Here is a 26,196-nt window from a genome sequence, read left to right on the forward strand (position 1 = left end):
ACCCTTTGAGTCAGTGATACCAGAATTAGTCCATATCCTAAAGAGATCAAAGAAAAATGAAAAGAACCCAAATACACAAACATCTTTATGGTGGCTCTTTTTGTGATGGCAAAATATTGGAAACTGATGGGACCCCATCATTTGGGGGATGGCTGAATGTGATGTGGTATATGAACAAAATAGAAAGCTACTGGGGATTTAAGAAATGCTGAAGGAGATAGGAAAATCTGGGAATACTTGTATGAAGTAGTGGAAAATGAAGTGAGCAGAACTAGAAGAATAATTTATACAATAACAGGAATAGTATGATGACAACTTTGAAAAACTTAATAAGTGATCAACATAATTCCAAAGGACTTATGATGAAACCTCCAGATACAGAGCAGATAGACTTAAATTGCAAATAGAATCATTTTTCCCCTCTTTCTCTGGCTCTGTCTTTCTGTGTATGTGTCTCTCTGTCTTTATCTTTCTGACTCTCTTTGTTTCTCTCCCTCTCAGACCTACATAATGTGGGCAGTTGGGTAGCTAGATAATGCAATGGATAGAGCACCAGCCCTGAAGACAGGAGAACCTGAGATCAAATCTGACCTCAGATACACTCAACACTCTAACTAACTGTGTGATCACTTTAGTCACAATTGCTTTGGGGGAAAAAAAAATTAGTGTGGGAATTTGCTTTACATGTATTTTTAATGAGTTTTGTTTTTCTTGCTTTCTCAAAGGATAGGAGGGGAAGTATAGGGAGGGAGAAAATTCGAAACTGAAAAGAAAACAAAACTGAACAACAAAAAAAAAGAGTTCAAGGCATAGTTGACGAAGCTGAGACACTCTCCACAAGAAGGAGAAACAGAACTACTTGGGGGAAGAAGCAGTTTTAAGGAGTGTGCATTCTAGCAATAGAGAAAAAACTTGACTCTGTATTCCAAAAAGTAGAATTAATCTGGGAGCAAAGATGAGCAAGCTGCCCAAAAGAGCCCCTACACCTGTGAGAGAATTAATATCACTCCAATGTTTCATGTGAGGTTTTTGTTTCAATTTAAAGTTGTCTTTATGTACCTAATTGTAGCTTGTACAAGCCGAGCCTCGGCTTAACAGCTTTTTTCCCCTGGGAAGAAAGTAATAACTGAGATAACACACAACAATTGTGTGAATAAGTACCATAGGTATGATTATCCCCAATTTGTGGAAAGAAAACTAATAGTACGTAGGTAATTTACTCTCCCTTCTCTGAACACTTGAGTCAGTACTGTACACGTAGCATCTTAGTTGAAACTGCTCTCTCCAAAGTCACCAGTCTCTTAATTTACAAACTCAACATTTTCTCAGTCTTCATTCTCCTTGACCTCTCTGTGGGCTTTGACACTCACTGTTCATCACCTTCTTCTAATCTCCCCTGATTCTCTTTATGCTCCTCTGACCACTCTTCAGGTTCTCAGGTTACTTTATTGGGTTGTCTTCCATATCATGACCTCTCACCATAGGTGCCTCCCAAGCTTCTGCTTTAGGCTCTCTTCTGTGTTCCTTTTGTTCTCTCTTGCTTTATGAACTCAGGTTCCATTGGTTCCATTATGTAGATTATCCCCAAATTGGTATATCTAACCTTTATTCTCTCTCCTGAGCTCCAGTCCTGATATATCAACTGCTTTTTGAATATCTCAAACTGGATCATATTTTGGCACCTCAAACAATATGTTAAAAATAAATGTAATTATCTTTCTCCCCTAAAACTCTCCTATTCCCAACTTTTCTATTGTTGTCATAGATACTATCATCCTCCCAGTTACCCAGGCTCACAACTCTTGTGTCATCCATAACACCCTACTCATCTAATCTCTCTTGTCAGATTTTGTCAAGTCAACAAGCATTTATTAAACACTTACCATGTGCCTGGTCCTGTGTTAAGTGCTGGGGATACAAAAAAAGGCAATCTTCTTAAAACCTTTCACATATTCTCTCATCTGACACCATTTCACCTCACTTGGACCACTGTAATCATCTGCTGATCGATCTCCCTACCTCAAATCTCTTCTCATTCCCAATCATCTGCTCCCAGCTGCTTATATAATCTTAAAGCAAAAAATCTGATTATATGATTCCCTTTTCATCTCTATAAATGTTTGTGGCTCCCTATTAACTCCATCATCATCTATACAATTCTCCCTCACTTAAAGCTCTTCACAATATGGTCCCTTAACTGAGTGTGGATCACAACATAACATTCTCACTCTTTTTTTGTTGTTCACTTTGCATTTTGTTTTCTTACTCATTTTCTTTCCTTTTTGATCTGATTTTTCTTGTGCATCAAGATAATTGTATAAATGTTTATATATATTGGACTTAACATATATGTTAACATGTAAAACATATTGGATTGCTTGCCATCAAGGGGAGGGAGTGGGAGAAAGAAGGGAAAATTTCGAACACAAGGCTTTGCAAGAGTCATTGTTGAAAAATTATCTGTGTATATGTTCTGAAAATTAAAAAGCTTTTAAAAAAACAACGTGGCCCCTTTCCACTTTTCCAGCTTTCTTACCTCCATCTACTTATTTTTTGATGCATTGATACCGGTTCCCTGCCATTCCTTGTACCCTACACCCTGTACCCCCATGCTTCTAATGTTCTTCTTCATCTCTGCCTTTTACTTTTCATGGCTAAAAGATGCAGGTCAGATTTCATTTGGCATAGAAGACCTAGAGATTATCTTCCATCAACTTTGTCTATATCTTGTGTTGTATCATTATTCAGATGTTGTCTCCAGCATTAAAATGTGAACTCTTTCAGAGAGTGAACTTTCTTCATATCTTCAGCTAAGCATAGTGCCTGGCACATCATAAATGTTTGATAAGCTGCCAAGAAGACCTGAATTTAAATCTGATACCATCATCTGTTAGCTACATGACCCTGGGAAAGTTAACATTCATCTACCCACCTCAGTTTCCTCAACTGTAAAATGAGGATGATAAAATAATAATAATAAATGATAATTTACAGGGTTGTGTGGATTAAACAAAATGAAATGAAATAATATTAAGTGTTTGGCACATAGTAAAAACTTAATAAATTCTTATTCCCTCCGTTTAATAAATGTTTTGTTTTTTTATTTTTTTTATTTTGACACACTGCTTTTTGAGTGATCTTGGGAGAGAAAAATCAAAGCAAAATATGGGTTCAGAAACTCCCCCCCAAAAATGGAAGAGATTAAAAAAAAACAGAAAAAAAGAAGTAAGTATAGTGTGTGTTGATTCACATTCATTCTCCTTAGTTCTTTTTCTGGATGCAGAATTAGCATTCAGACCCACTTAGAACTGTTCAGTATCTCTCAACTACTTACCAAATGAAATCCATCCTTCTTAGCTTGGCATTCAAGATTCTCTATGATAGTAATGTTACTGATGTAACTGAAATTAGTCAGTCAACAAGCATTCATTAAAAACCTATTATGTGTCAGGCATTATGCTAGGAATACAAAGAAAGGCAAAAGATATAGTGCCTGCCATTGAGGTTCTTGAATTCTTTTTTTTTTTTTTCTCGTTTTTTATTGAATTTTTTTGGTTTTAGCTGAAAATTGAGAAAATAAAATTTGTTCTATTCTGTAACTAATTTCATTTTTTAAACATCACTGACATTTCTGGTAACAATCTAAATCACTTTTCTTTCATTTGTTTCTGAATTAAGTTTGGAAGTTCAATTTTCCTGCTAATCACTATTCTCGTACCAAGAGAATCTATTTTCCTCAAAGATTTAAAGAGATACCAAGGAGCCTGGTCTGTATTTCTGTACCACTAGCTGTTCTTTAAAAAAAAAAAAAAAAAGTCTGGTTTGTTACCACTGTGACACTAACTATCCATGTAGGCAGACACTACCAATAAGCTTTCTATAAGAACAGGATGGAATGAGGATTTGTTGCTAGTCCAGTATTCCAAATTTCTAGTTAATTGTATTGTCTCCCATTGTCTGAGTTTGTAACCAACCAAATTGTTTTCCCCATCTATGATGCTGCCTTCTATTATTTGGATGTTCCTACTTTTGTCCATAAAAATGATCTGTCACACACATCTCTCAGATTGACTAAGATGACAGGAAAAGATAATACTGAATGTTGGAGGGGATGTGGGGAAAACTGGATCACTGAGACATTGTTGGTGGAGTTGTTAACTAATCCACCTATTCTGGAGAGTAATTTGGAATTATGCCCAAAGGGCTACCAAACTGCATACCCTTTGACCCAGCAGCATTTCTTTATATCCCAAAGAGATCTTAAAGAAGGGAAAGGAACCCACACGTGCAAAAATGTTTGTGGCAGCCCTCTTTGTAGTGTAGTGGCCAGAAACTGGAAACTGAGTGGATGCCCATCAATTGGGGAATGGCTGAATAAGTTATGGTACATAAATATTATGGAATATTATTGTTCTGTAAGAAATGATCATCAGGATGATTTCAGAGAGTCCTAGAGACACTTACATGAACTGATGCAGAGTGAAGTGAATAGAACCAGGACACCATTATACACAGCAACAAGAAGACTATACAAGGATCAATTGTGATGGACATGGCTCTCTTCAACAATGACATAATTCAAACCAGTTCTACTTGTTCAGTGATGAAGAGAGCCATCTACACCCAGAGAGAGAATCATGGAAACAGTGTTGTTCACAAGATACCATTCCACTCTTTTCGTTATTGCTTGCTTAAAATTTTATTCCACTCCTTTTTTTTTCTTGTTTGATTTGATTTTTCTTGTGCAGCGTAATTGTATAAATATGTATGCATATATTGGATTTAACATATTTCTACCATATTTAACACAAAAAGAGTGTAAAAAGTGATGTCAGTCTTCATTCAAGGTCATAATTAGCTGAGGAATCTAAGACCATATTTACTAGTAAATTTGTGCTTTATTAATAAATTGATCATGCTCATACTTTGTACTTCAGTTTACCTTAATTTCAATCATAACATGTATCACCTAAATTTTCCCTTGTATCCATTCCCCTCTTGAAAGGATATATAATATATAATGAAAAATATTCTTAAGAGAAAAAAATAAAGAGGAAAACAACAATCAGTAAAATTGACCAATACATCAAAAACAATGAAAATAAAATAAATGTTTGCGTGAAAATTATTACAAAGAAATGGAGAAAAGAGTGTACAGTCTAATGGAAGAAACAGTATATAAGTAGATCTATACTAGATATGGAAAGTTCACAATATTAGATATGAAAGTAACTTCAGAAGGAGGTGAGGATTGCATATGGACTGAGAGAAGCAGCCTGAGGAAGGCTGGATTTGAGATGAGGATTAAAGCTAGGAAGTGAAGAGAGGGGTATACTTCAGGCATAGAAAATCCAGTATAAAGGGAGATGGGATATTGTGTTTAAAGAACTTTGAGTAGACTGCTCACACAGGGCAATGGTTTTATGTCTCCTGTGTGGCTAATACGCAATATAATACATACATAAGCCATGAGATGGCACTCTAAGATCAAACTGTACCAGCTCATTCATTAGTACATGTGCTAATAAGACCTGATCTAGCCAACTTATAGCCACCAGCTTAATGCCAACTGAATTTGAATGACTGCTGCATAATCATCTATCTTAGATTTTTAAATAGAGTAGAAGTATAATAAACTCGTTCCCCAGAAAAGTATAACCAGCTTGGCTCATTGCCATCCCTCTGTCTTTTTCCATATAGTGACTCTCAAAGGACTTCTAGATCATATTAAAGAACATTTTCAGAAGCAAAATTAAAAATCAAAAAAAGAAAGAAAAAGTAGAAGATTAAGATTCCATGGCAATGAGGCTGTTTCTGGACAAAGCCTGAAGTCTTGAAGTCTGTACTTCCATCCTTTCCTTCATTCTCCTTCACCCTGTGATTAGAAAACAGTTGTCCACAACTAAAGATTTGGTTGAGCTTTGTTTGGTCTCTTGATGTCAAGGAAGAAGAAAAAATAAAGCCATCTCACCCAATCCAGATTCTTTGATACTCTATGTGACACTGCTATCAACTGATCCTGTGCCATGATTATGACACCATAGGCAATGGAAGATGGGAGTCTCATCCTCTGAACCCCTTGAAACTTGCAAGGTACTCTTCCAGCCCAAATGGGAGAGTAGGAGAAAGAGCCAAGGCTGAAGCAAAAAAGGAGACTTCTCCCACCACCCCAATTGATTCCTTCTCAGGCGATACCACTAGAATACAAAATATGCCTTAATTTCTGGACCTCAATACCTTCATAATTTTCTGGATAATTTGTAAACAATCTTTGTAGCACAGTCAAGTTTTCTCAGCCTATCCAAACAGGATTCTTGGACAGTCATTCTAGTTCAACAGTCTTTTAGTGCTTAATCTGGAGCTTCTAAGTGATTGACTGATTTGAGAAATTCTCACCTAATTAAAATATCAAGGCTAAAATTGGGTGGGGTGCTTTCAACCCCTTCCATGTGGACCCCTTAGTTTTCATATTTTCTGTCCTCAGCAAATGTGCCTGAGAGTTTTTGGCAAAGGTCAAAACTTTTTCTTTTTTTTATTTTTTCTAAGGCTGAGGTTAAGTGACTTGCCCAGGATCACACAGCTAGGAAGTGTTAAGTGTCTGAGACCAAATTTGAACTCAGGTCCTAATGAATTCAGAGCTGGTGCTCTATCCACTGCGCCACCTAGCTGCCCCTAGGTCAATGCTTTTATAACTACTGAGTAACTTGAAGAGTTTGCATTTCCGTTTTGAATGTCTTTCCCAGTGCCTTGTACCAAGGATTGTCTGAAAATATTGGCATGGCACAGTCCAAGTTAAATCCAGTCATTCATATTCTTCCACAGTTCCAAATATATGGTAGTACAAACCCACATCATTTTTACAAAGCCACACTGGATTTTTGCTTGAAGAAAGGGCTTTCCCCAACCTCAAAAAGAAAAAGAAAAATCAAGGATCCTAGAAAGAAATTCTGACTCTTTAGGTAATTCCCTGAATATGGAAGATAGGGAGTCTCCCCATAAAGATTAGAGATTTAAGATGACTTGAAATCAGCATTTCATCCTTCATGTCAAAAAACAAATCAATCTGAACTGATGCTTATGTAGCAACCAGGTGTTCACTGGCCCCAGGACACATGAGTCCTCATCCTCTACTTCTCTTACAAAATACCCATTCTATTCAGTCAGGTACCAAGTGCTAGAACAAAACTGGAACTGTTTCTGTAAAACTGAGGCAGTTAATAATTTTTTCTAACCACTTTGATTTGCTCAAGCTTCCCTATTCTCCAGAGGCCGGACTAGTCTGGGAATCAGTATCAACCAAAAAAGAGACAAACTGAGCATTTCTTAAGCTGAGTACATCAGAAATTCTTTGCAGTATTCATTTGCTGAACCCAGAACTTCCCTCTCTCTGCTACAGAACCAATTCAGATTCATATTGATCTCCAGTCCAGTGACAAAACCTGATATGACCACAATAACCTTCTGAAAAACAGCCAGCCCAGAGATAATTTGATCAGACTATTATGTAATTATTCCTCCCACCCGATGACTTTTGATTTTTGTCTTGATAACCTCATCAAAACACTATGCAATTATATACATGTCCACTTAGTGATTTTTATCTTTTTAACCCCTGCAGCCCATCCTGAGCTTAATTCCAACTGTGTTCCCATGTATGTATAGACATAGATATAGATATGTAATATATAAATATATATGCCTTCTTAGGAAGAATAAACTCATGGATTTAACCTAATGTTTTCTTAGACTGAACTCTGGAAAATGATTGACAGAAGGATGGAAGGAAAGAAAGAAAACAAAAACAAATATTTATGAGTTATTATAGTATGCTTTAGGCACATTTTAGGGATGTAAACTTCATATTGTGAGAAATAAATATTTTTCTTTTATATTTAATAACTATTGAATTAGAACAAAAAATTTTCCTCCTTTTCTTCTTCCTCATTTGGAAATCAACCAAGATTTCTCTTAAAGATATATCTAGGCCAAGTTCTAATCAGACAGTTAAAAAAAATTCTAAGGTTAGGTTCATTGTGTTTGCTCTGACAAGTCCTTGGGAAAATGTTGATTTTCCCTATTATCAAGACAGTGATATGGAAATTGTCCTAAGTCAAATACCCCTGAAATAGCCCACTTTCCATTTGATTAAATAATCTGAGGTAATTAGGCATCCCTCAGGAACATCTTTCAAGGAAATGTAATTTGCCATTAGGGGTCTTTGGTTTAAGAAAGAGGATCAAATTACCATCCTTTGATTAAAAACTGCTGGCCTTATTAATAAAATGATTAAATTACCCAGAAACTTGGTCTCTTGGAACTTTTTAATACTTACATTTTTAAATATCAGTACTTGTACAGGATAAAATAATATAGTAAATACAAATATTTGAACATCCAATGTATCAACAAATGGAAAAGTCTGTAAAAATTATCTCAAAAAGAACTAATTTAGTTGTTATACATACCAGAAAAAAAAGACTGCTTCCAATGCAATTTATAGTGAAGTAATTTTTAATGACATTTTTCCTAGCAGTTTTAGGGTGCCATCCAATAATGAAACTACAAATAGATCTTCTCTCTAGTAGTTTCTTATTAATCTGAGAGGCCCAATAGATATCCTGGACAAGTATGCAGCCCATATAACTTCTGTAGATCTTTATTCCAACTCTTACTTTCACAGACATAGGATTCAGGTCCCCAGAGCTTGATTACATTTGTTTCCTGGGTTTCTATTGGTCAATTATTTCATCACCAAATGATTAATCTATTAGTCACAAAGCAGCAAACTCAGTATTTTCATAGGATTAGAGTTCTGAGCTTGGCAGAACATGAAAGAGATTGAACTCCACTGGCACTGACCTCAAGAAGCTGGGCCACTCCATCCCATGATAGAGTGTCAGAGAGGGGCTTTGAGGAATCATTCTTAGTGCTTTATCAAGCACTAAATAAATAAGTAAAATTCATGAGTCTGATGCTGGCATTCAAGGTTCACCATAATTTGACTTTTTCCCCACTTGTCCATTTTTATCATATATTACTATCTTCCAGCAGCTCAGCACTTGAAGTTGCTCATAATACCACTAACTGTCCCTAGGAGCGGTTTGTAAGAACTAGCAAAAGGTAAGCTTCTTGAGAAAAAGGACTGACTGATTTTCTCTTTTGTCTTGGGCTATTTCTAGTCATCCTGATCTATATCTGGCCATTGGACCCAGAGGGGTCTGGAAGAAAAAGAGAGTTTGCCCAGCCCTCGTTCATGTAAATCCAATTCATGTGCACGTCATGGCATCCCCTCCCTGATGTCATGGACCTCTTTGAGAAAATAGCAGGCATGACACCATAACCAAGGCTCTCAGTAAATTATTATTGGTTGATCATGAGAGATTCTCAGTTCTCACCCTTCTAAAATTAGGGAAGGGGTATCTTACTTTCAACAGGAAGAATTCTTGACCAAATGGAGTCTCCCAATGTGATCTTCTCTCCCTTTAGTCTCCATGAGTGTCCTAGGAGTCTGGGCCAGAAACAGATAAGAGTGTATTTTTTCTTGTTTACTCTGTAAATTTCTGTTTCATATTAGTTGTTCTTTGCTTCTGAAACTTCCCTACTTGAGCTTCATTTACACACTCTGGCCCATGCCCCCAGGAACAGCACTATTTTTAATCTTCTTTGAACTTCTCCACCATACCCAGAGCCCAATCCTTTTCTTTCCCTTTTTCCTCTCCAGCTTTTTAGCTCCTTTTTGTGTGGGATCTTCCCCAGTAGATTATCAGCTCCATAAAAGCCAGGACTGTATTTCTTTTTATTTGTGGTTTCTTAGAACAATCTCATAAACAGCTGTAGAAAGAGTATGGGGCCTGGAGTCAGGAAGACTCATTTTCCTGAATTCAAATCAGCCTCCAGATATTCCTAGCTGTGTGACCTTGGCTAAATCACTTCACCCTGTTTGCCTCAGTTTCCTCAACTGTAAAATGAGCTGAAAAAGGAAATGGCAAACTATTTCAATATTTTTGTCAAGAAAACCTTGAGTCATGAAGAGTTGGACAACAACAAGAATACATTTTCTAGCATATAATAGGTACTTAATAAACGTACCCTATGAAGTGATTGCTGCTGACAACCCAAACCATCCTCAGAATTATAGAGAAAACTATTTCATAACAATATTTTCCATTGATGACTGAAAATCATGTGTCACCAACAGTGACAATAGAATAAAAATCAAGGATGAATCAAAGAAATACTTGACAAGTATAAATTGGTGGCCGCGTGTTTCCAATTGTTACACCTACAGGTATAATGTATGTATGGGTATATATGTATATATATATATATACATATATGTATATACATATATACCCACATACGTAAGTATATAACTATTTCATCATTTTACAGATGAGAAAAACAGGCTCAGAAAAGTTGCTAAACCAAAGGACTCCACCTAAACAGCATCTGTTACCTTTGTGTCCTTCTCTTATCAAATTAAATACTATTTATAAAGCACTTTGTACATATTACTTAATATAAGCTCTCAATCTTATTCATATTTGTTATGTTATTTAATTAGAACAAGTGCCTAGGACATAGTAAGCCCTTAAAGTGCTTATTCTCTTTCCCTCCACACATATGGAAAAAACCCTTAGTTCCTGAATGCATTCCTGGCTGCCATCCTCTCCCTTCTCCACTGCATATCTCACACAGATGCACTTACTAGAATCTAAGCCTTCCCTTGTCACACACACTTCTGCTCAATAACCTCCAATGACCTCCTATTTCCTCTAGGATGAAGGCATAAATCATTAGCATTTCAAGCCCATCACCATGTAGTTCCAACCCATGGGGTGTTTGGGGAGTAGAGGGAAGACTAATGTCTCTGGTGAAAGGGCTTGCCAAGCCCTTGTCATGGGTGCTCCCCACCTTTGGTGCCCACCTGCCACCCAGTTCTCACCCATGTCTCTACGAAGCTGTATCATGTGCAGCATCATACTCTAGTAAACCATTTCAACAGAGAGGCTAACCCAGGTTGAGTATAACTTACAGGTCTCCAATGCATGGGTGAGTTAGGGGTGTCTACCCCAAGCATGTAAAGATTTCCTAGACAGAATAATTGTATGTAAATAATTTATTCCAATCAGACATGAAGGTAATTGAAGCAGGCACTGTGGAGAGTTTAGAACTTGCTAGACATTGAAGACACCAAGATTCATCCAGTGCATCCCAAGCGTGTGGACAATTCTTCAACATTAGCTTTTGCAAAACCTTGTGTTCCAATTTTCCCTCCCTTCCCCCATGCCCTCCCCTAGATGGCAAGTAGTCCAGTATATCTTAAACATGATAGAAATATACATTAAATCCAATATATGCTATATTTTCCATATTTAGCATGTATTGGATTACTTGCTGTCTAGGGAAGGGAGTGGGAATTGGATATGACAGATAATGAAACATTATCATTGCATATGTTTTTAAAATAAAAAGCTTCCCCATCTAGGAGAGGGGGTGGAGGGAGGGAAGGGGAAAGTTAGAATAGAAGTGCAAGGGACAATATTGTAAAAAATTATCCATGCATATGTTCTGTCAATTAAAAAAAAAAGCTATAATAAAAAAAAGAAAATTAAAAAAAGAAAAAGAAAAAAAGAAAAGAAAAAGCTTCAATTAAATAAAAAAGAATTGACTGCATGACATGGAAGACAATGGCACAGGGCTGCCCAACATGGCATGCCCTCATCAGAGAAGGTGCTGTGCTCTATGAGCAAAGCAGAAGTGAATTAGCTCAGAAGAAATTCAAGATGCATACAGTTAGAGAGCACCCCAGATGTACACATGCACTATTTGTGCCTGACCTGTGGCACATCATTCTGAGCCCATATTCTGATTAGCCACAGTTAGACACTCTGTAACTCCACTCTAGCATGGTGGTGCCTTTTGGTCTTCTACCAGAGCACAGATGACAACCAACTTTTGTCTTACCATTGAGCTCCTATGACTGTGGAAGAGAGAATGAGGTTGATGACTGCTGGCAACTGCCTCACTTCAATCCAATTTATGTTCAAATCAAAAGGCATTACCCATACCATTTTACCATTGTTACCTACCTCAAAGTTCTGTGGTGACCAAAAAAGTGACAAAGCAAAGGTATGGGCACACTGGGAGATATAGTTATAACCCTGCACACAGGCAGCCCAGGCCATAAAGTCATTTCACTGGACTGAAGCAGCAGTGGGATTCAGCAAGCCCCTGGGTGTCTGAGCAGCCTTTTTAAAGTGTCACACAGCTCACCTCCAAACTTAAAGAAAGGAGCTAGACGAGGTGCCCTAAAAGTTGCCTGTTTCACCTAACCTAAAATTGGTCTGTTTATTGTGGCAGGTGAGGATCCTACCCTGAGGTTGAGACAAACAAAAAATGTTCAGTGACATTTCTGTTCCAAAGGTTTCATAAGCACTAAAACTGTGGTAGAACTCATATTAGTCTGATTAGCAACAGTTACTCACAATATACATTGACCCTGACTTAGTGATGTCATTTTGCTAAAAGGACAACAACCAGTCTCTATAAGGTTTATTTTATATAATTCCACTTCAGGTACATCATGTTACAATCAAAATGTTCTGTTTGCTGTTCCTCAACTGCAGCTGCTGTTTCCCACATTTGTTCCTTTGAACAGATTGCCCTCTCCCATGAATGGAATGAGCTCTTTCCTTACCCAACCTCTTATAATTCTCAGATTTTTTTTCAAGATTTAATTTATGTGCCACCCACACAAAGTTTTTAATAATTCCCCTTATTGTTTGGCTTTTATCTCTCCATGTATTACCCTGAATTTATCTGCTTACAGATTTTATCTCCCAAGAGGGCCAGCTTCTTGAAGGGAAAGACTAGACAGGCATCCATAAAATATTAAAAGATAATGTTAGGGGAAAAAGAGAATGTGAGGAAAATCTCCAAAAAGTTTGGGACCTATCCTGTGGATTTACAGAAATATACAAATTATACAAGAATTATACAAGAATATACAAGAATTATATGGGATGAAAAGGTGTGGATGGGTTGAAATCTGTTCTAGGGGAGAAAGTATCCATATTTTTCCTCTGAGTTAAGCAGGGAAAGAATCACAGAATTATATTTCATCTGGCATTATCTACCTGAAAAGCTTTTTTTCGTGTTTAAAAAAAAATTATATAAAACTTTTTATTTTTAAAACACATGCATAGATAGCTTTCAACATTCACCCTCGAAAAATCTTAGGTCTCAATTTTTCTTCTCCCTTCCTTTTCCCTACCCTTCCCCTAGATGGCAAAGAATCCAATATATGTTAAACATGTGCAATTCTTCTATATATATTTCCACAACTATCATGCTGCACAAGAAAAATCAGATCAAAAAGAAAAAAATGCAAGCAAATAACACAAAAGAGTGAAAATACTATGGACTAAAGATCAGATCATCCTTAATGTCCCTTCCATGATTACATGGTTTTCTTCAAGTCTATGAAACTAAGAAGTTCATGAAGGCCAGGACAATAGAAAGTCAGGAGCCCATCTGCAAATGGTTGTGTATGTGAGTTGGGAGTGGTAAAGGTGCAGAGAAAAAGAGAGCATCTGCAAAGTCTCTGATCATGGTGATGGGAGTTATTTGTGCTCTGAACAGATGTGTCATACTGTTGCTGAGTTGTTTCAGTTGTATAAGACACTTCATGACTCCATTTGGGGTTTTTCTTTGCAAAGAAATATACTAGAGTGGCTTGCTATTTCCTTCTCCAGGTCATTTTACAGATAAGGAAACTCAGGCAAACAGGATTAAGCGACTTGCCCAGGATCACACACAGCTATTAAGTGTCTAGTTAGATTTGATCAGGTCTTCCTCACTCCAGGACCATTACTTTGTCTACTAATGCATAGCTGCTCTAAACAGATACCAGACAATCAAATTATATCTGTGATGTACATATCATATTAAATTGTATATCAGTTAACTCTATCTGGCTTTTCTACTAAAGTATGAGCTTCTAAAGGACAGGAACCTATCTTTTGTATGTAAATTTGGAATCCTTCCCATCTCTGAACAATCCCATCACACTGCCCACAGTAGTGGTTTATTTATTTAATGAATGGTTGCTAGATTTATTTAAAACAAAACCCAGGAAAAATCTACTCTTAATAAAGGGCAGAAAGCAAAAGAGAAAAGAACTTAACTTTAACTTAAATAATGTGCTATTCTCAGCCAAATTCTGAAGAAAATTTAAAAGATATAAAGAAAGGCAGAAAATTTGAAAAATATAAAATTAATATCTGTAAAAAAAAGTACTGGGATTTGTCCTTTCCCTCGAGAGAGGGTATAGGAGGAAGAAAGAAGCTACTGCCTGTCTGATATATTTTAATCAATAGTCATTCCCATCTACTCAATCATACAGAGAACCTCCTCTTTCAGCTCTCTTTCCTCCAGGGGTCCATGATATCTGGCACTCTCCTTCCAAAATTTCTCATCTTTTCTCCTTGTACTACACCCACTTCATACCCTTCTTCCCAGGTTCTTTCCCCCTCCCTTCTCTCCCCCCCACCTGCCCCAAATACAGTTTATCCTCACTAAACTTTTCCCTATTCTACTGCCATCCTTCCCCAGATTTTCCTTTATCCCACTAGCATCCTCCAGTGCTCTCCAAGCTCCTGCCCCTTTCTTTGATGTTTCCTCACCCTACTTCCCTGCCCCTACTTCCTCTGCCACCAGTCTTGTACCTCCTTACCTTACCCCTAATGAGCTCTGCCCAAGTTCCTTCCCAAATTGCTATAGCTTTAAAGAGTTCCTCTGTCTAACTTCACTTTCAGTTTCTGCCCATCTCTCCTAGTCCTTTCTTAGCAGATACCAGATAATCAAAGTTTTATCTATGCATATGACATGGTAAATTGTATATTAGTTAACTCTTTCTTGCTTTCCTACTAAACTATGATCTCCCAAAGGACAGGAAACTGTCTTATAAACTTGGAATCTTTTCCAGTATTGAACAATCCCATCACACTGCACATAGTAGGTATTTAGTGAATGGTTGCTGAATTTATGTAAAACAAAACTCAGTAAAAAATCTACTCCTGACAAGAGAGAAAAGAAGAAGGAAAAAGTTCTTAGCTTTTCTGGTAGTCTTCTCCCTATATTCCCTAAGCCTTTAGCCTTTTATACTTTGCCCACAGGTTAGACTTCCCTAGGCTTTTGGTCCACATAGTTTCCCTTCAATTGAACTGTTACTGTGGATTGTGGCCCTATGCCCATGTAAACAGAAAGAGGTCATGTAAGTCTGTGGTGGTAGATTAAGAAAGAGGTGAGTGCTGAGCAACCTTGAGGTAAATAACCACTTCCCCCCACATCAAAAACATTAGGTTTTTTAAGCTATTCATAGTCATTATTGCTCATGATGCAGAATAAAATTACATTTTAGTTGTTTTAATAAAGGAACATTTCTTTTCTATGAAAGATGTGAATTGGAAGCCTTGAATACATGTTCCTGCCTTCTTACACCCACCATGCTCTTTCCATTAACCCATGAGTCACTAGCAATTTGAGTTCTCCTGAGATCAATATGTACATGATTGAATTGTTTTGACCTTCCAGTAATTCATCATCACCTGAGGAACATTGGTGTTAAAATTTTAAATAACATTGAAATTAAGGAAAGGCTAATGATCACTGAAAGGGCTATGAAATTTCACAAATGTTTTACAGGTTCTCTCCTCAAATCAATTCAAAAAGCACTTTTAAAATCATCACTACATCCCAGGTTCTGTAAAACATGCTGGAGATACAAAAACAAAAAAGAAACACTCCCTCCTCCTAAGGAGCTCTCTGCTAAGGGATTCGGCATACACATCAAGAATAATTGTGTGGCTCAGTGATTAGAGGGCAGGGTTTTAAGTCAGAAAGACCTGAATTCAAATTCTGCCTCCGATACTTAATAAATCAATAAATTACCATGTTCTGCATCTGCTGCTCTGCCTCATTTCAACTCCACTGAATGAAATATTCCTTCCAGGTTAAGTCCCACATTTCTTTCTCTCTCTCAACTAGATAAAAGACTTGAAAAAGACTTGATCCCCACATGGGGAAGAGACAGCTACACCACTGACTGGTTCACTGATTTGTCAACAGAAACTTAGAAACTCTTTAAATCTAAGAATTCTCGAGCAACTGCCCCTCTTACCCACACATTTATAATGTTGCAGTCAAAAGAGAGTCAAAGATCATCAGACTATAATTTGGAATTCTTGTTATCAGAAGCTTTGTTCTCCCCAAAGCTGAGGTTTCAGCACCACCACTTCTGGACAACTCCAGGACTACATTGTTCTCTATAGCTTGTTAGAAGGAAACTAGATGGTACAGTGGAAACACTGCAAAACCTGGAGTTAGGAAGTTCTGAGTTCAAATTTGATCTCAGACACTTAAAAACTCTCTAATCCCAGGCAAGTCACTTAACCCTGTTTACCTCGTTTCTTTGTCTGGAAAATGATATACAAAAGGATATGACAAAATATTCCAGTATCTTTGCCAAGAAAACCCCAAAAGAGATTATGAACCTTGGGACATGACTAAAGAGACTGGGCAATTAATTGAACAACTAGGTGGATAGAGTATAAGGTCCAAAGTCAGGAAGATCTGAATTCCAATCTGGCTTTAGACACTCAGTAGTTCTGTGATCCTGAGCAAGTCAATTAACCCTGTTTGCCTTAAGTTTCCTTATCTATAAAATGAGCTGGAGAAGGAAATGGCAAGTCACTACAGTATCTTTGCCAAGAAAACCCCAAATGGTAAAAAAACAAAAACAAAATTCAGATATGAATAAGCAACAAGAACAAAATGCAACTATCCACTTTTACAGTTTTTTAAAGTTTTTTAATTTTCAAAACATATGCACAATTTTTCAAAATTGAACTTTGCGTAGCCTTGTATTTCAGATTTTCCCCTCCTCTTTCCCCCAGATGACAAAGCAGTCCAATATATGTTATACATGTTAAAAAATATGTTAAATCTGATATGTCCTCTCTTTGTAACAAGATCATTGGAATTGGTATCAATCATCTCATTGTTGGAAAGAGTCATCTTTATCAGAATTGATTGTTATATGATGTTGATATTGCCTGATTCTGCTCATTTCATTTAACCTCAGTTCATATCAGTCTCTCCAGGCCTCTCTAAAATCATCCTCCTGATGGTTTCTTATAGAACAATAATATTCCATAACATTCATATACCTCACTTATTCAGCCATTCTCCAATTGATGGGCATCCACTCAGTTTCCAGTTTCTAGCCACTATAAAAAGAGCTGCCACAAACATTTTTGCACATGTAGGTCCTTTCCTTCCTTTGGGATCTCTTTTGGATATAGGCCCAACAGAAACACTGCTGGATCAAATGGTATGCTCAGTTTGTTAACTTTTTGAACATAGTTCCAAATTGCTTTCCACAATGGCTGAATCCTTTTACAATTCCAACAACAATGCACCAGTGTCCCAATTTTCCTATATCCCCTCCAATAGTTGTCTTTATCTTTTCCTGTCATCTTAGCCAATCTAAGAGATGTGTAGTGGTATCTCAGAGTTGTCTTAATTTGCATTTCTCTGATCAATAGTGATTTAGAGCATCTTTTCATATTAGAAGTGGTTTTAATTTCTTCATATGAAAATTGTCTGTTCATATCCTTTGACCATTTGTCAATTAGAGAATAGCTTGAATTCTTATAAAATTGAGTCAATTCTCTATAATATTTCAGAAATGAGGCCTTTATCAGAACCCTTAAATGTAAAAATGTTTTCCAGTTTATTGCTTCCCTTCTGATCTTGTATGCATTAGTTTTGTTTGTATGAAAACTTTTTAACTTAATATAATCAGAATTATCTATTTGGTGTTCAATTATGAATTCCAGTTTTTCTTTGGACACAAATTCCTTCCTTCTCCACAGATCTGATGTAAACTATACTATGTTATTCTAATTTGGTTATAATATCACTCTTTGTGTCTAAATCATAAATCCATTTCGACCTTATCTTGGTTTGTGGTGTTAGGTGTGGGTCAATGCCCAGTTTCTTCCACTCAAGTTTCCAATTTTCCCAGCAGTTTTTGTCAAATAGTGAGTTCTTATCCCAAAACCTGGGGTCTTTGGGTTTGTCAAACACTAGATTGCTCTAATTCTAATTTTATAGTTGAGAAAGCTGAGAACCAGGGAAATTAAACTGCTTGCCCAAGGTCCCACAGGGAATAAGTATTAGAGACGGAATTTGAATCCAGGTTACCCAACTCCAAATCTAGAATGTGTGTGTGAAACTGATTCTGATAACTTAACAACCTATTCTTCTTTGGCCAAATAATTTCCCTAATCTGTAAAATGCAGAAACTCAGACATTCAGTAACCTGCCCCATAGAAGCAGTTGTTTGCCTTTCCTTCATTCCACGACATCAAGGAAATGATGCCTTGGCATGAAAATGAATAGAATTTAAGTGAGAGTGGCTGATGTGTGAATAGAGGAACGTAGTAGATTGGACTGGGAGTCCCTGACTTCGGTTCCGTGTCTATTTGCATTAGAATAGGAAATTCCCTAGGCTATTGAAATGATAGCTCGGCCCCAATCCTTCCTCGGAGGGAAAAAGTCATAATAATGATTTTAACAGGTCCCTGGGTTTCGCGTTGTTGAAAGGTATTTTTGGACAGAGCTGTGTGGGTACAAGTCAGTAAACAGGAGTTCCGTGTCCAACAGATTACTCCTCAGAAGCAATAAAGGGATTTTGTGAGGCAGGGAGGGACCAAGGAGTCCACCTGTGGTACTGGGCTCTGCGAGCCCCCTATGGAGGCTTGCTCAGCGAGGTGGGTAAATGTTAGATGCGGTCAGTCCAAGGATTGGGGAGGGACGATAGGAGCCCATTCTAGAGGTCGGCATCCCAGAGTTCTGAGCAACGCAAGGTTTGGAGTTGGGTGTCAAATATCTGATTTGCGACAACTGTTTAGGGGCTGCATAAAACGAAGCTAACATCAACCAGTTACTGATACTCCCTGAGGGCGGAGCTGTGGGATACCTCGGTCTGCAAGACTCGAGAGACCGCAACACTGGAGAATAGGGCCAGGATTCTTAGGAGTCTAGATTCCATCCCTAAAATCGTGGCTCGGGCCTTTCCATGCAGCACCAGGGAGCGGAGGAGAGGGGGAACACCACAGATTTCCAGCTAATCTTTTCCTCTCTCGTGTAGCTCTTAAAGAAACAGTCTCATAGAATAAATAAAAGACGACTTTAATTTAGGATTCTCGGTCCGTAGAATCCCGTAGAGATGAAGGTTGTGTTTTGCTTTGACTTCTTTTGCTATTAAGTCTCGCCACCTCCCCCAATCCCACCCCCAAAACATTGGGCAACATGGTTCAAGCCGACTGCATTCTCTGTGTGCAGGGCCCGCCTGCACTGCAGGGAGGGTTCGGGAGGAGTCGATTGTGTTATCTATTTTTTTTAGGTTGGAATCTAGAAGAAGTCGTCTCAGTGGAACGCTGGCCGCAAGTGGGTCGAAGTTAGGAGCGGGCGGCTGCGGTCGCTGCCGGGGCCAGGAGGCCCGTTGGGCCATGGCTAAGCAGGGAAGGCCCCCGAGCGCGGCTGAGGGGTAGGCCCGTAGCTGGGCTGCACCCGAAGGAGGTCTGCAGCCGGCCATGGCCCGGCGGCGGCGCCGCGCTTGCATCGCGCTCTTCCTCGTTCTGCTCTTCGCTTTTGGCACCCTCATGGGGCTGCGCACATTGAAGGCGCCGGATGGGCTCCCAGAGCTCGCCCCGGGATTGGAGCTGGGCCCATTTGAGCGCCGTGCCCCCATGCCCGCTGGTCCTCCAGCAGCCGAGGCTGAGGCCGCCCGTGTTCCGCAGCCGCCACCCCCCGCGCCGCCGCGCACAGCTGCGGGCCCGAGCCCGGCCCCGGCCCCTGTTCCTGCTCCGGGATCTGGCCCGCCTGTCTACTCCGACCTGCACGTCTTCTACTATTCGTGGTACGGCAGTCCACGGGGTCGGGAGGGCCGCTATGTGCATTGGGACCACGTTATGGTGCCGCACTGGGACCCCAAAGTGTCTGCCAGCTACCCCAAGGGCCGCCATAGCCCCCCGGATGACCTGGGCTCCAGCTTCTACCCTGAGCTGGGACCCTATAGCTCCAGGGATCCCGAGGTCTTGCGGGAGCATATGAACCAGCTCAAAGCTGCTGCCATCGGTAAGGACCTCCTTCCCCAAGGCTTCCCCGGCCCCATGCAGACACACAATGGACCTTTCCATGAGCCCCAGCTAAGATTTCCCCTCCCCCAGGTAATTTTCTAGCACCACCCGGCCACTACTTCTTCAAACTCCCCATATCCTTATTTTACAGATGAGGAAACTGAGGTCAAATGATTTGTCCAAGGTCATGGAAGTAGTAATTAGCAGAGCCATGATTCAGCAAGTTGTCTCTTAAATTCAGTGCTTTCCACTACATTATGCTGCCAAGTAAGCCACTACCCCCACCCACTCCACTATAGCCAGTCAGCCATGCCCTCCTTTCCTGCTTCCAGACATTGATCTCTGAGCTAGGGACACATGTGGGACAGCTAAGGCTGTAGGCAAGATTCTAGTCGGGAATTGTCCATTTTGGAGGACCAACAAAGTATTATTCATTTATTAAGAATAAAAATATATTAGGAGGAGGAAAATTCCAAACCTTTGGTTGCAGCTTTGATAGGCAAAGCAAATTGGGTTGGGAAAGAGAGTAAATCTAAGCTCAATAGAGGCCATGTTACTGGAGACTTCATTTTCTGCCTGAGATCTCAGGCAGACAGGGCTGCAGGGTCATTTCAGCACTTGCAGCAGTCTTAATAACAAGATGGAGCCTTCTTTTGCACTCCCTGAAAGGGTGTGGGTGTTCACAAAGGCAGGGGAGTGGAGGGCCCCCATAGTGCTATAGCACTGAATGACCTCCTTTGCTGCTTTCTAAGTACACAATGTGGCCATTTGAGAAAGAACGTTACTCTCTATCTGGAAACTGAGTTCTTGACCTGCTGTCAGCAGCATTGGCAGACTTGTGTATTGTGGGAGTCCTTAAATTGACTTTGGGGAGAAGAGAAATTATCATGTCTCATACACTGGAAGCTAGTTCTCTGACATATCTGATCCTCCAGATCCTGTTTTGACCCCAAGGATCCCTTAGGCTTGGGGAAGCTATTATTTCAGAATTCATCAGTAAAATTTCTCTTGCCTTTCCTCCCCCCCCCCCCCACTAAAAACCCAAAAGTACTATAAAACTTTCTCTTGAAGGAAAACCAGTTTGGATTGCTAAATATGAGGTTTACCTCATTTTCCTGTTTATTCATAGATGGTCTTCTGTGTGCTGCGACTGACTTAATTTTTCGCTCACCTGAAAGACAGCTCTTATTTCCCCCACAACTGGAGTTTCAGCACCACAACCTCCGGACAGCTCCGGTGCTGAAGTATATTTTAGATTAGAACTTTATTTTATTAAATTTTCCTAAGTGAAGAATTAGAACAGCCGTGACCTCATTCAGACTTTGCAGAAACATTCCTCTGAAGTTATAGAATGACATGTTTGGAATTCTAATTAAAAATATCTCTTAAGTAGGACAAGGAAGTTGGGCCTGGAACTGCTTCCCTGCAGTAGCATCCTTGTTAAAAAAAAAATCACTTGTTCTAAAAGTCAAGTTTTGGTTCAACACCAGGATCTTATGCTGATTAGCTATATAACCATAGGCAAGTCACTTACCTTCTTTGAGATTCCTGTTTCTTATCCATGAAATGGAGCTAAAAGCCCCCAAATGTTTGCAGTCATAGGATTTCTGTAAGAAAAATGCTATCTAAATGTGGACTGTTTTTTACTACTTTGTATCATAGGGGTCCTGGTCCTGTCCTGGTACCCACCAGGCATGGCTGATGACAATGGGGAACCCTCAGATGATCTGGTACCCGCTATTCTTGATACTGCACATCAGTACAGTATCAAGGTAAGTAAATCTGAATGGGAGGAAGAGCTGGACAAGCTGGGGTAGCAGAAGTCAGTAGTTCCTTTGTAAGTGGGGGAGCTAAACTAGGTGCTCTTAAAGGGAAGGTCCCTTCCAGCTTGAAGACTTCAAGTTTGTAATAAAATTGACCTCCTTTTTCTAAAACTGAACCTTTTAATTGTAACTTTTTTTTTTTCCCCTGCTCCCTGTGTGGCTAGTTGGATTGTGAAGCTAGGTCTGACTCCAGAGCCAATGTTTTTTTTTTTTTTTTTTTTTTTTTCCTTTACCCCATTGCTTTTGTTATCTTTACCTCTTCTCTACTTTGCCAAGTACTCACTTGTGAAGGCCGTGTCAGGCCCAATAAGGAATAGATTTCTTCCTGAAAGGGTGTGTGTGTGTGTGTGTGTGTGTGTGTGTGTGTGTGTGTGTAAAATACAGCCTCCTTTCCTGTATTGCTCACTCCAAGTGGGACAGAAGGTGGGGCCCAGGCACATGCTCACAACCCATGAGTTATTTTTATTTGTCACAGGTGGCCTTTCATATACAACCCTACAAGGGTCGGGATGACCGGACACTTCATGACAACGTCAAGTACATCATTGATACGTAAGGTTTTGCATGTGCTGAGCCCAACCTGGGGATTTCCTTGGGTCTGAGCTAAAGAACCCCACCCACAACACTTATGTTGGGGTGGGTGGGGGCATCCTGGCAGGAGAATTTGGCATAAGAAGCCCCAATGTTTCAGCCTCAAAGGGATGAGACCAGAGCAGTGGGCTGGGTGATATGCTTAGTTGACTACTCGGATTTTACTTAAATAACCCAACAATCACTGGACTTCCCCTTGTTTTGTGTCTTGGACTCTTTAGACAGTCTTGTAATGACTACAGATCCCTTTTCAGAGTCAGGATTTTAAATACATAAAGAGATACAAATCGCTTTACATAAATACACAATTACAAAGGAAACTACTTATACTGAAATCGTTGTTTTAAAATGTTTTTAAGGCTACAGATGCCAGGTGGAAAACTTGTGTTCTAGACCTCTCCTAGCCATGATGTCACATCTAGGTGCTAGAGTCCAGCAGGTCCCTTCTATGTCAGGCTCCCAAAGTGGGGACACGTGCTCCTAACGGGACTTTCTGTGTTGCCTCCCACCCTTCAGGTATGGATCCCATGGAGCATTTTATCGCTACAAAAACAGCATGGGCAAGAGCCTGCCATTGTTCTACATCTATGACTCCTACCTTACCCCTCCTGAGGCGTGGGCCCACCTGCTCACCCCTTCGGGATCCCACTCGATCAGAAACACTCCCTATGATGGCGTGTTCATTGCTCTGCTGGTAGAAGAGGCCCACAAGCGGGACATCTTGTCCGCTGGCTTTGATGGTATGTACACTTACTTTGCCTCCAATGGATTCTCCTTTGGCTCCTCCCATCAGAACTGGAAAGCAGTCAAGACTTTCTGTGATGCCAACAATCTGATGTTCATTCCCAGCGTGGGGCCTGGCTACATCGACACGAGCATCAGGCCCTGGAATAACCACAACACCCGGAACCGGGTCAACGGCAAATACTATGAGACGGCACTGCAAGCCGCGCTCACAGTGAGGCCAGAGATTGTCTCCATCACCTCCTTTAATGAGTGGCACGAAGGGACCCAGATCGAGAAGGCCATCCCCAAGAAGACCCTCACCCGCCTCTACCTGGACTACCTGCCTCACCAGCCTAACTTGTACCTGCAGCTGACTCGGCGCTGGGCTGAGCATTTCATTAAAGAGAAGGAACAATGGTTGATGTGACTGAATCTGCAGCCTCAAGGAAGGAGAGCTGAGGAGTCACCAGTCCCAGATATATGGAAAGGAGTTGGACCGCGGCACAACTGGATGAGGTCGCAGAAACCTTCATCTCTAAGCTAGGAGTGCTGGTGCTCCTGGCGTGGCCCTTTGGGAGTAGGCCAGATAGGGAGAATGACAGAAGGGTTAGTGTGGTTTGTTGGCAGCAAACATCAATCCATTCAGTGGCAAGTACCAGTGGAGAGAGGACAGTCTTAGGCCATTGAGCCAGCATTAGAATATTCAGCAAAGTTGCAAAATGCTTTCTAGGCTTGAACTTTGCTACAGTAGGTCAGCATAAAATAAGGGACTATTTGTGGTATTTCACAAACAGCTGCTCCACTCCCAAAACAGTGAAAGCAGGGTTGGGGCTCAGCATGTATCCAGTCCTTTTCTCAAGCCCCACCTCAAGCCTTGCTCCACTATCCCTGAGGATAGAAACGGAAATCAGTTTGCCTCCAAGGTTTTCCTTACGTATTTTTTAAAAGGGAAATTCCAGAGAATATGACTGATGGCCAGAAATCAGTGTGAGAAGGAATCTGAGCGGACAGCTGGCCCTACTCAGCAAGGCCTTCCTTATATGTAGTGACAAAGCTGGGGCTTTCCTTTCCTGAAGTGTACTGAACCCAGAAGTGGATTATACATGAGTCCTGTGTTTTGCTTCCTGTGCCCTGAATCATGAGTCTAAATGGTTCAAAACTCTTCCTTTTCAGCAACAAAACAAAACCCATTATTAGGGGTGGGGGGATTCACCTGGCTTGCAGAGTCCTCTAAGTTGATGGGATAATAGTGAGAGACAGTATCAATAGTTCTTTTGGGTGCCTCCACCTCACAAATCCCTGTTTGCAAAAATTTCAGTAATGAAGCCCACCCAGTAGAGCCACTTTTCAGTGCTACCGTGATTTGTATTAAATAAATGTCAAGTGCTCTCTTTCCTAGTCATTAGTGTTCCTTACACATAAAGTGTAAAGGTCTCTCTTTGATCTTTCTAGTTCAAGTTCACTTTGCAAGTGGGAAAATATGTCTAGGAAGGAGAATCCACAAGTCTAGGTAAGATGGAGTTAGTGCTGGCAAAGCCAGAATTAAGATCCAGGTTTTTCTACTTCCACCTGCTTAGATGCTGATGGTACATGAGAGCACTGGGTCTGGAGTCAGAAAGGCTTAAATTCAAAAGAAGCCATGGATACTTACTGTGTGACTCCAAACAAGTTACTCCCATGTGCCTATTTCTTCAACTGAAATATGCGGATAATAGCACCTATCTCAAAGGGTGGTTATGAGGAACAAATAAGATACTTGCAAAAACACTCAGCACAGTTCCTGGCACACAGCAGGCACTACATAAATGCCTATTTCTTTCCCCTTCTTTCCCCCATTACAAGACTTTTTATTACAATACCTCATTCTGAATTTGTGATATATCTGGAGACAGATTGGGCTGAAGCATTTAAATTGGTAATGTTTCAAAAACCATTTGCTTTGTAGTACCCCGCCCACAACCAAAGGAGGAGGATAGAGTTGGGAAAATAGACTAAATACTCCGGTAAGTTAGAAGTAAATTTCAGCACTATCTAGGAGGATCTTCATTAAAGAAGGTTGCCAAGAGGCCTACTTGGCAAGCCTTGGTTCAGATTTAGTGAGAGGCGATTGTAATTGTGTAGCTCTTTAAGATATGTAAATATTTTGCATTCATTAACCTTATTTGAATCTCCCAACTCTGAAGGAAATACTTTATTTAGATATCCATCATACTCAAGAGAACATTGAGGTTCACTAACTGGGGAAATTACTTGTCCATGGTCACAAAAGGATCAAGAGCCAGAGGAAGCAAAGGAAGCCAGGCATCCTCCAACTATGTCCACTAGTCTTTCTTCTGAACTCTATGACAGCTCAATTGGCATCCCATTGAAAATACTTCAGGATTCCAATCATCATCGATATGGCTATGGACTCATGCTCAGGGAGACATGAAGTTGCTGGAGTCAAAATAATCTATTTTCCTATGACAACTCATGTGGCAATCCTTTCTCAATTTTGCTCTCAACATTTCTAGTGGTAATTGCTTTTTCAGCCTCCAACACTTTCCAGACAGGCCTCCTCCTTCATTGAGAAAAATCAAAGTTATCTCTCACAAGCTCCTCCTCTCCTCTTTCACACCTGGATTTTGTCCTTTTCTCTAGACTGTAGAAAGTGGCCTGTTTTCTCAATCCTAATCCTTCTGGCATCTTCTCCCGGAGCTTACATTCCCTCCCTCTTGCTCTTATCATCCTCTCCTTATCCATAGCTCTTTCCCTTAATACCTAAAACATTCAAAGACTTCCTTTCATTCTTTTTTTTTTTTTTTTTTCCCCTGAGGCTGGGGTCAAGTGACTTGCCCAGCGTCACA

The 26,196-nt window shown here is 39.9% G+C and overlaps 1 protein-coding gene across 1 annotated transcript; it reads left to right on the forward strand.

The window, feature by feature from the left end:
* Nucleotides 1-19,422: 19,422 nt before the first annotated feature.
* MANEAL (mannosidase endo-alpha like) lies at nt 19,423-24,748 on the forward strand. The gene is made up of 4 exons (XM_074305198.1): nt 19,423-20,208; nt 21,873-21,982; nt 22,509-22,585; nt 23,141-24,748. Exons 1-4 carry the CDS (start codon nt 19,665-19,667, stop codon nt 23,775-23,777), a joined length of 1,368 nt encoding a protein of 455 aa, XP_074161299.1. The 5' UTR covers nt 19,423-19,664; the 3' UTR covers nt 23,778-24,748.
* The last annotated feature ends 1,448 nt before the right edge of the window (nt 24,749-26,196 follow it).

Source organism: Sminthopsis crassicaudata, chromosome 3 (assembly GCF_048593235.1).
Source record: "Sminthopsis crassicaudata isolate SCR6 chromosome 3, ASM4859323v1, whole genome shotgun sequence".
Classification (NCBI taxonomy): domain Eukaryota; kingdom Metazoa; phylum Chordata; class Mammalia; order Dasyuromorphia; family Dasyuridae; genus Sminthopsis; species Sminthopsis crassicaudata.

Bases quoted from the DNA above. Each gene is read 5' to 3' on its own strand.
- MANEAL (XM_074305198.1), top strand. From the start codon at position 19,665: ATGGCCCGGCGGCGGCGCCGCGCTTGCATCGCGCTCTTCCTCGTTCTG. The intron at 21,983-22,508 runs GTAAGTAAATCT...TATTTGTCACAG, and splicing joins CACATCAGTACAGTATCAAG to GTGGCCTTTCATATACAACC. The intron at 22,586-23,140 runs GTAAGGTTTTGC...CCCACCCTTCAG, and splicing joins GTCAAGTACATCATTGATAC to GTATGGATCCCATGGAGCAT.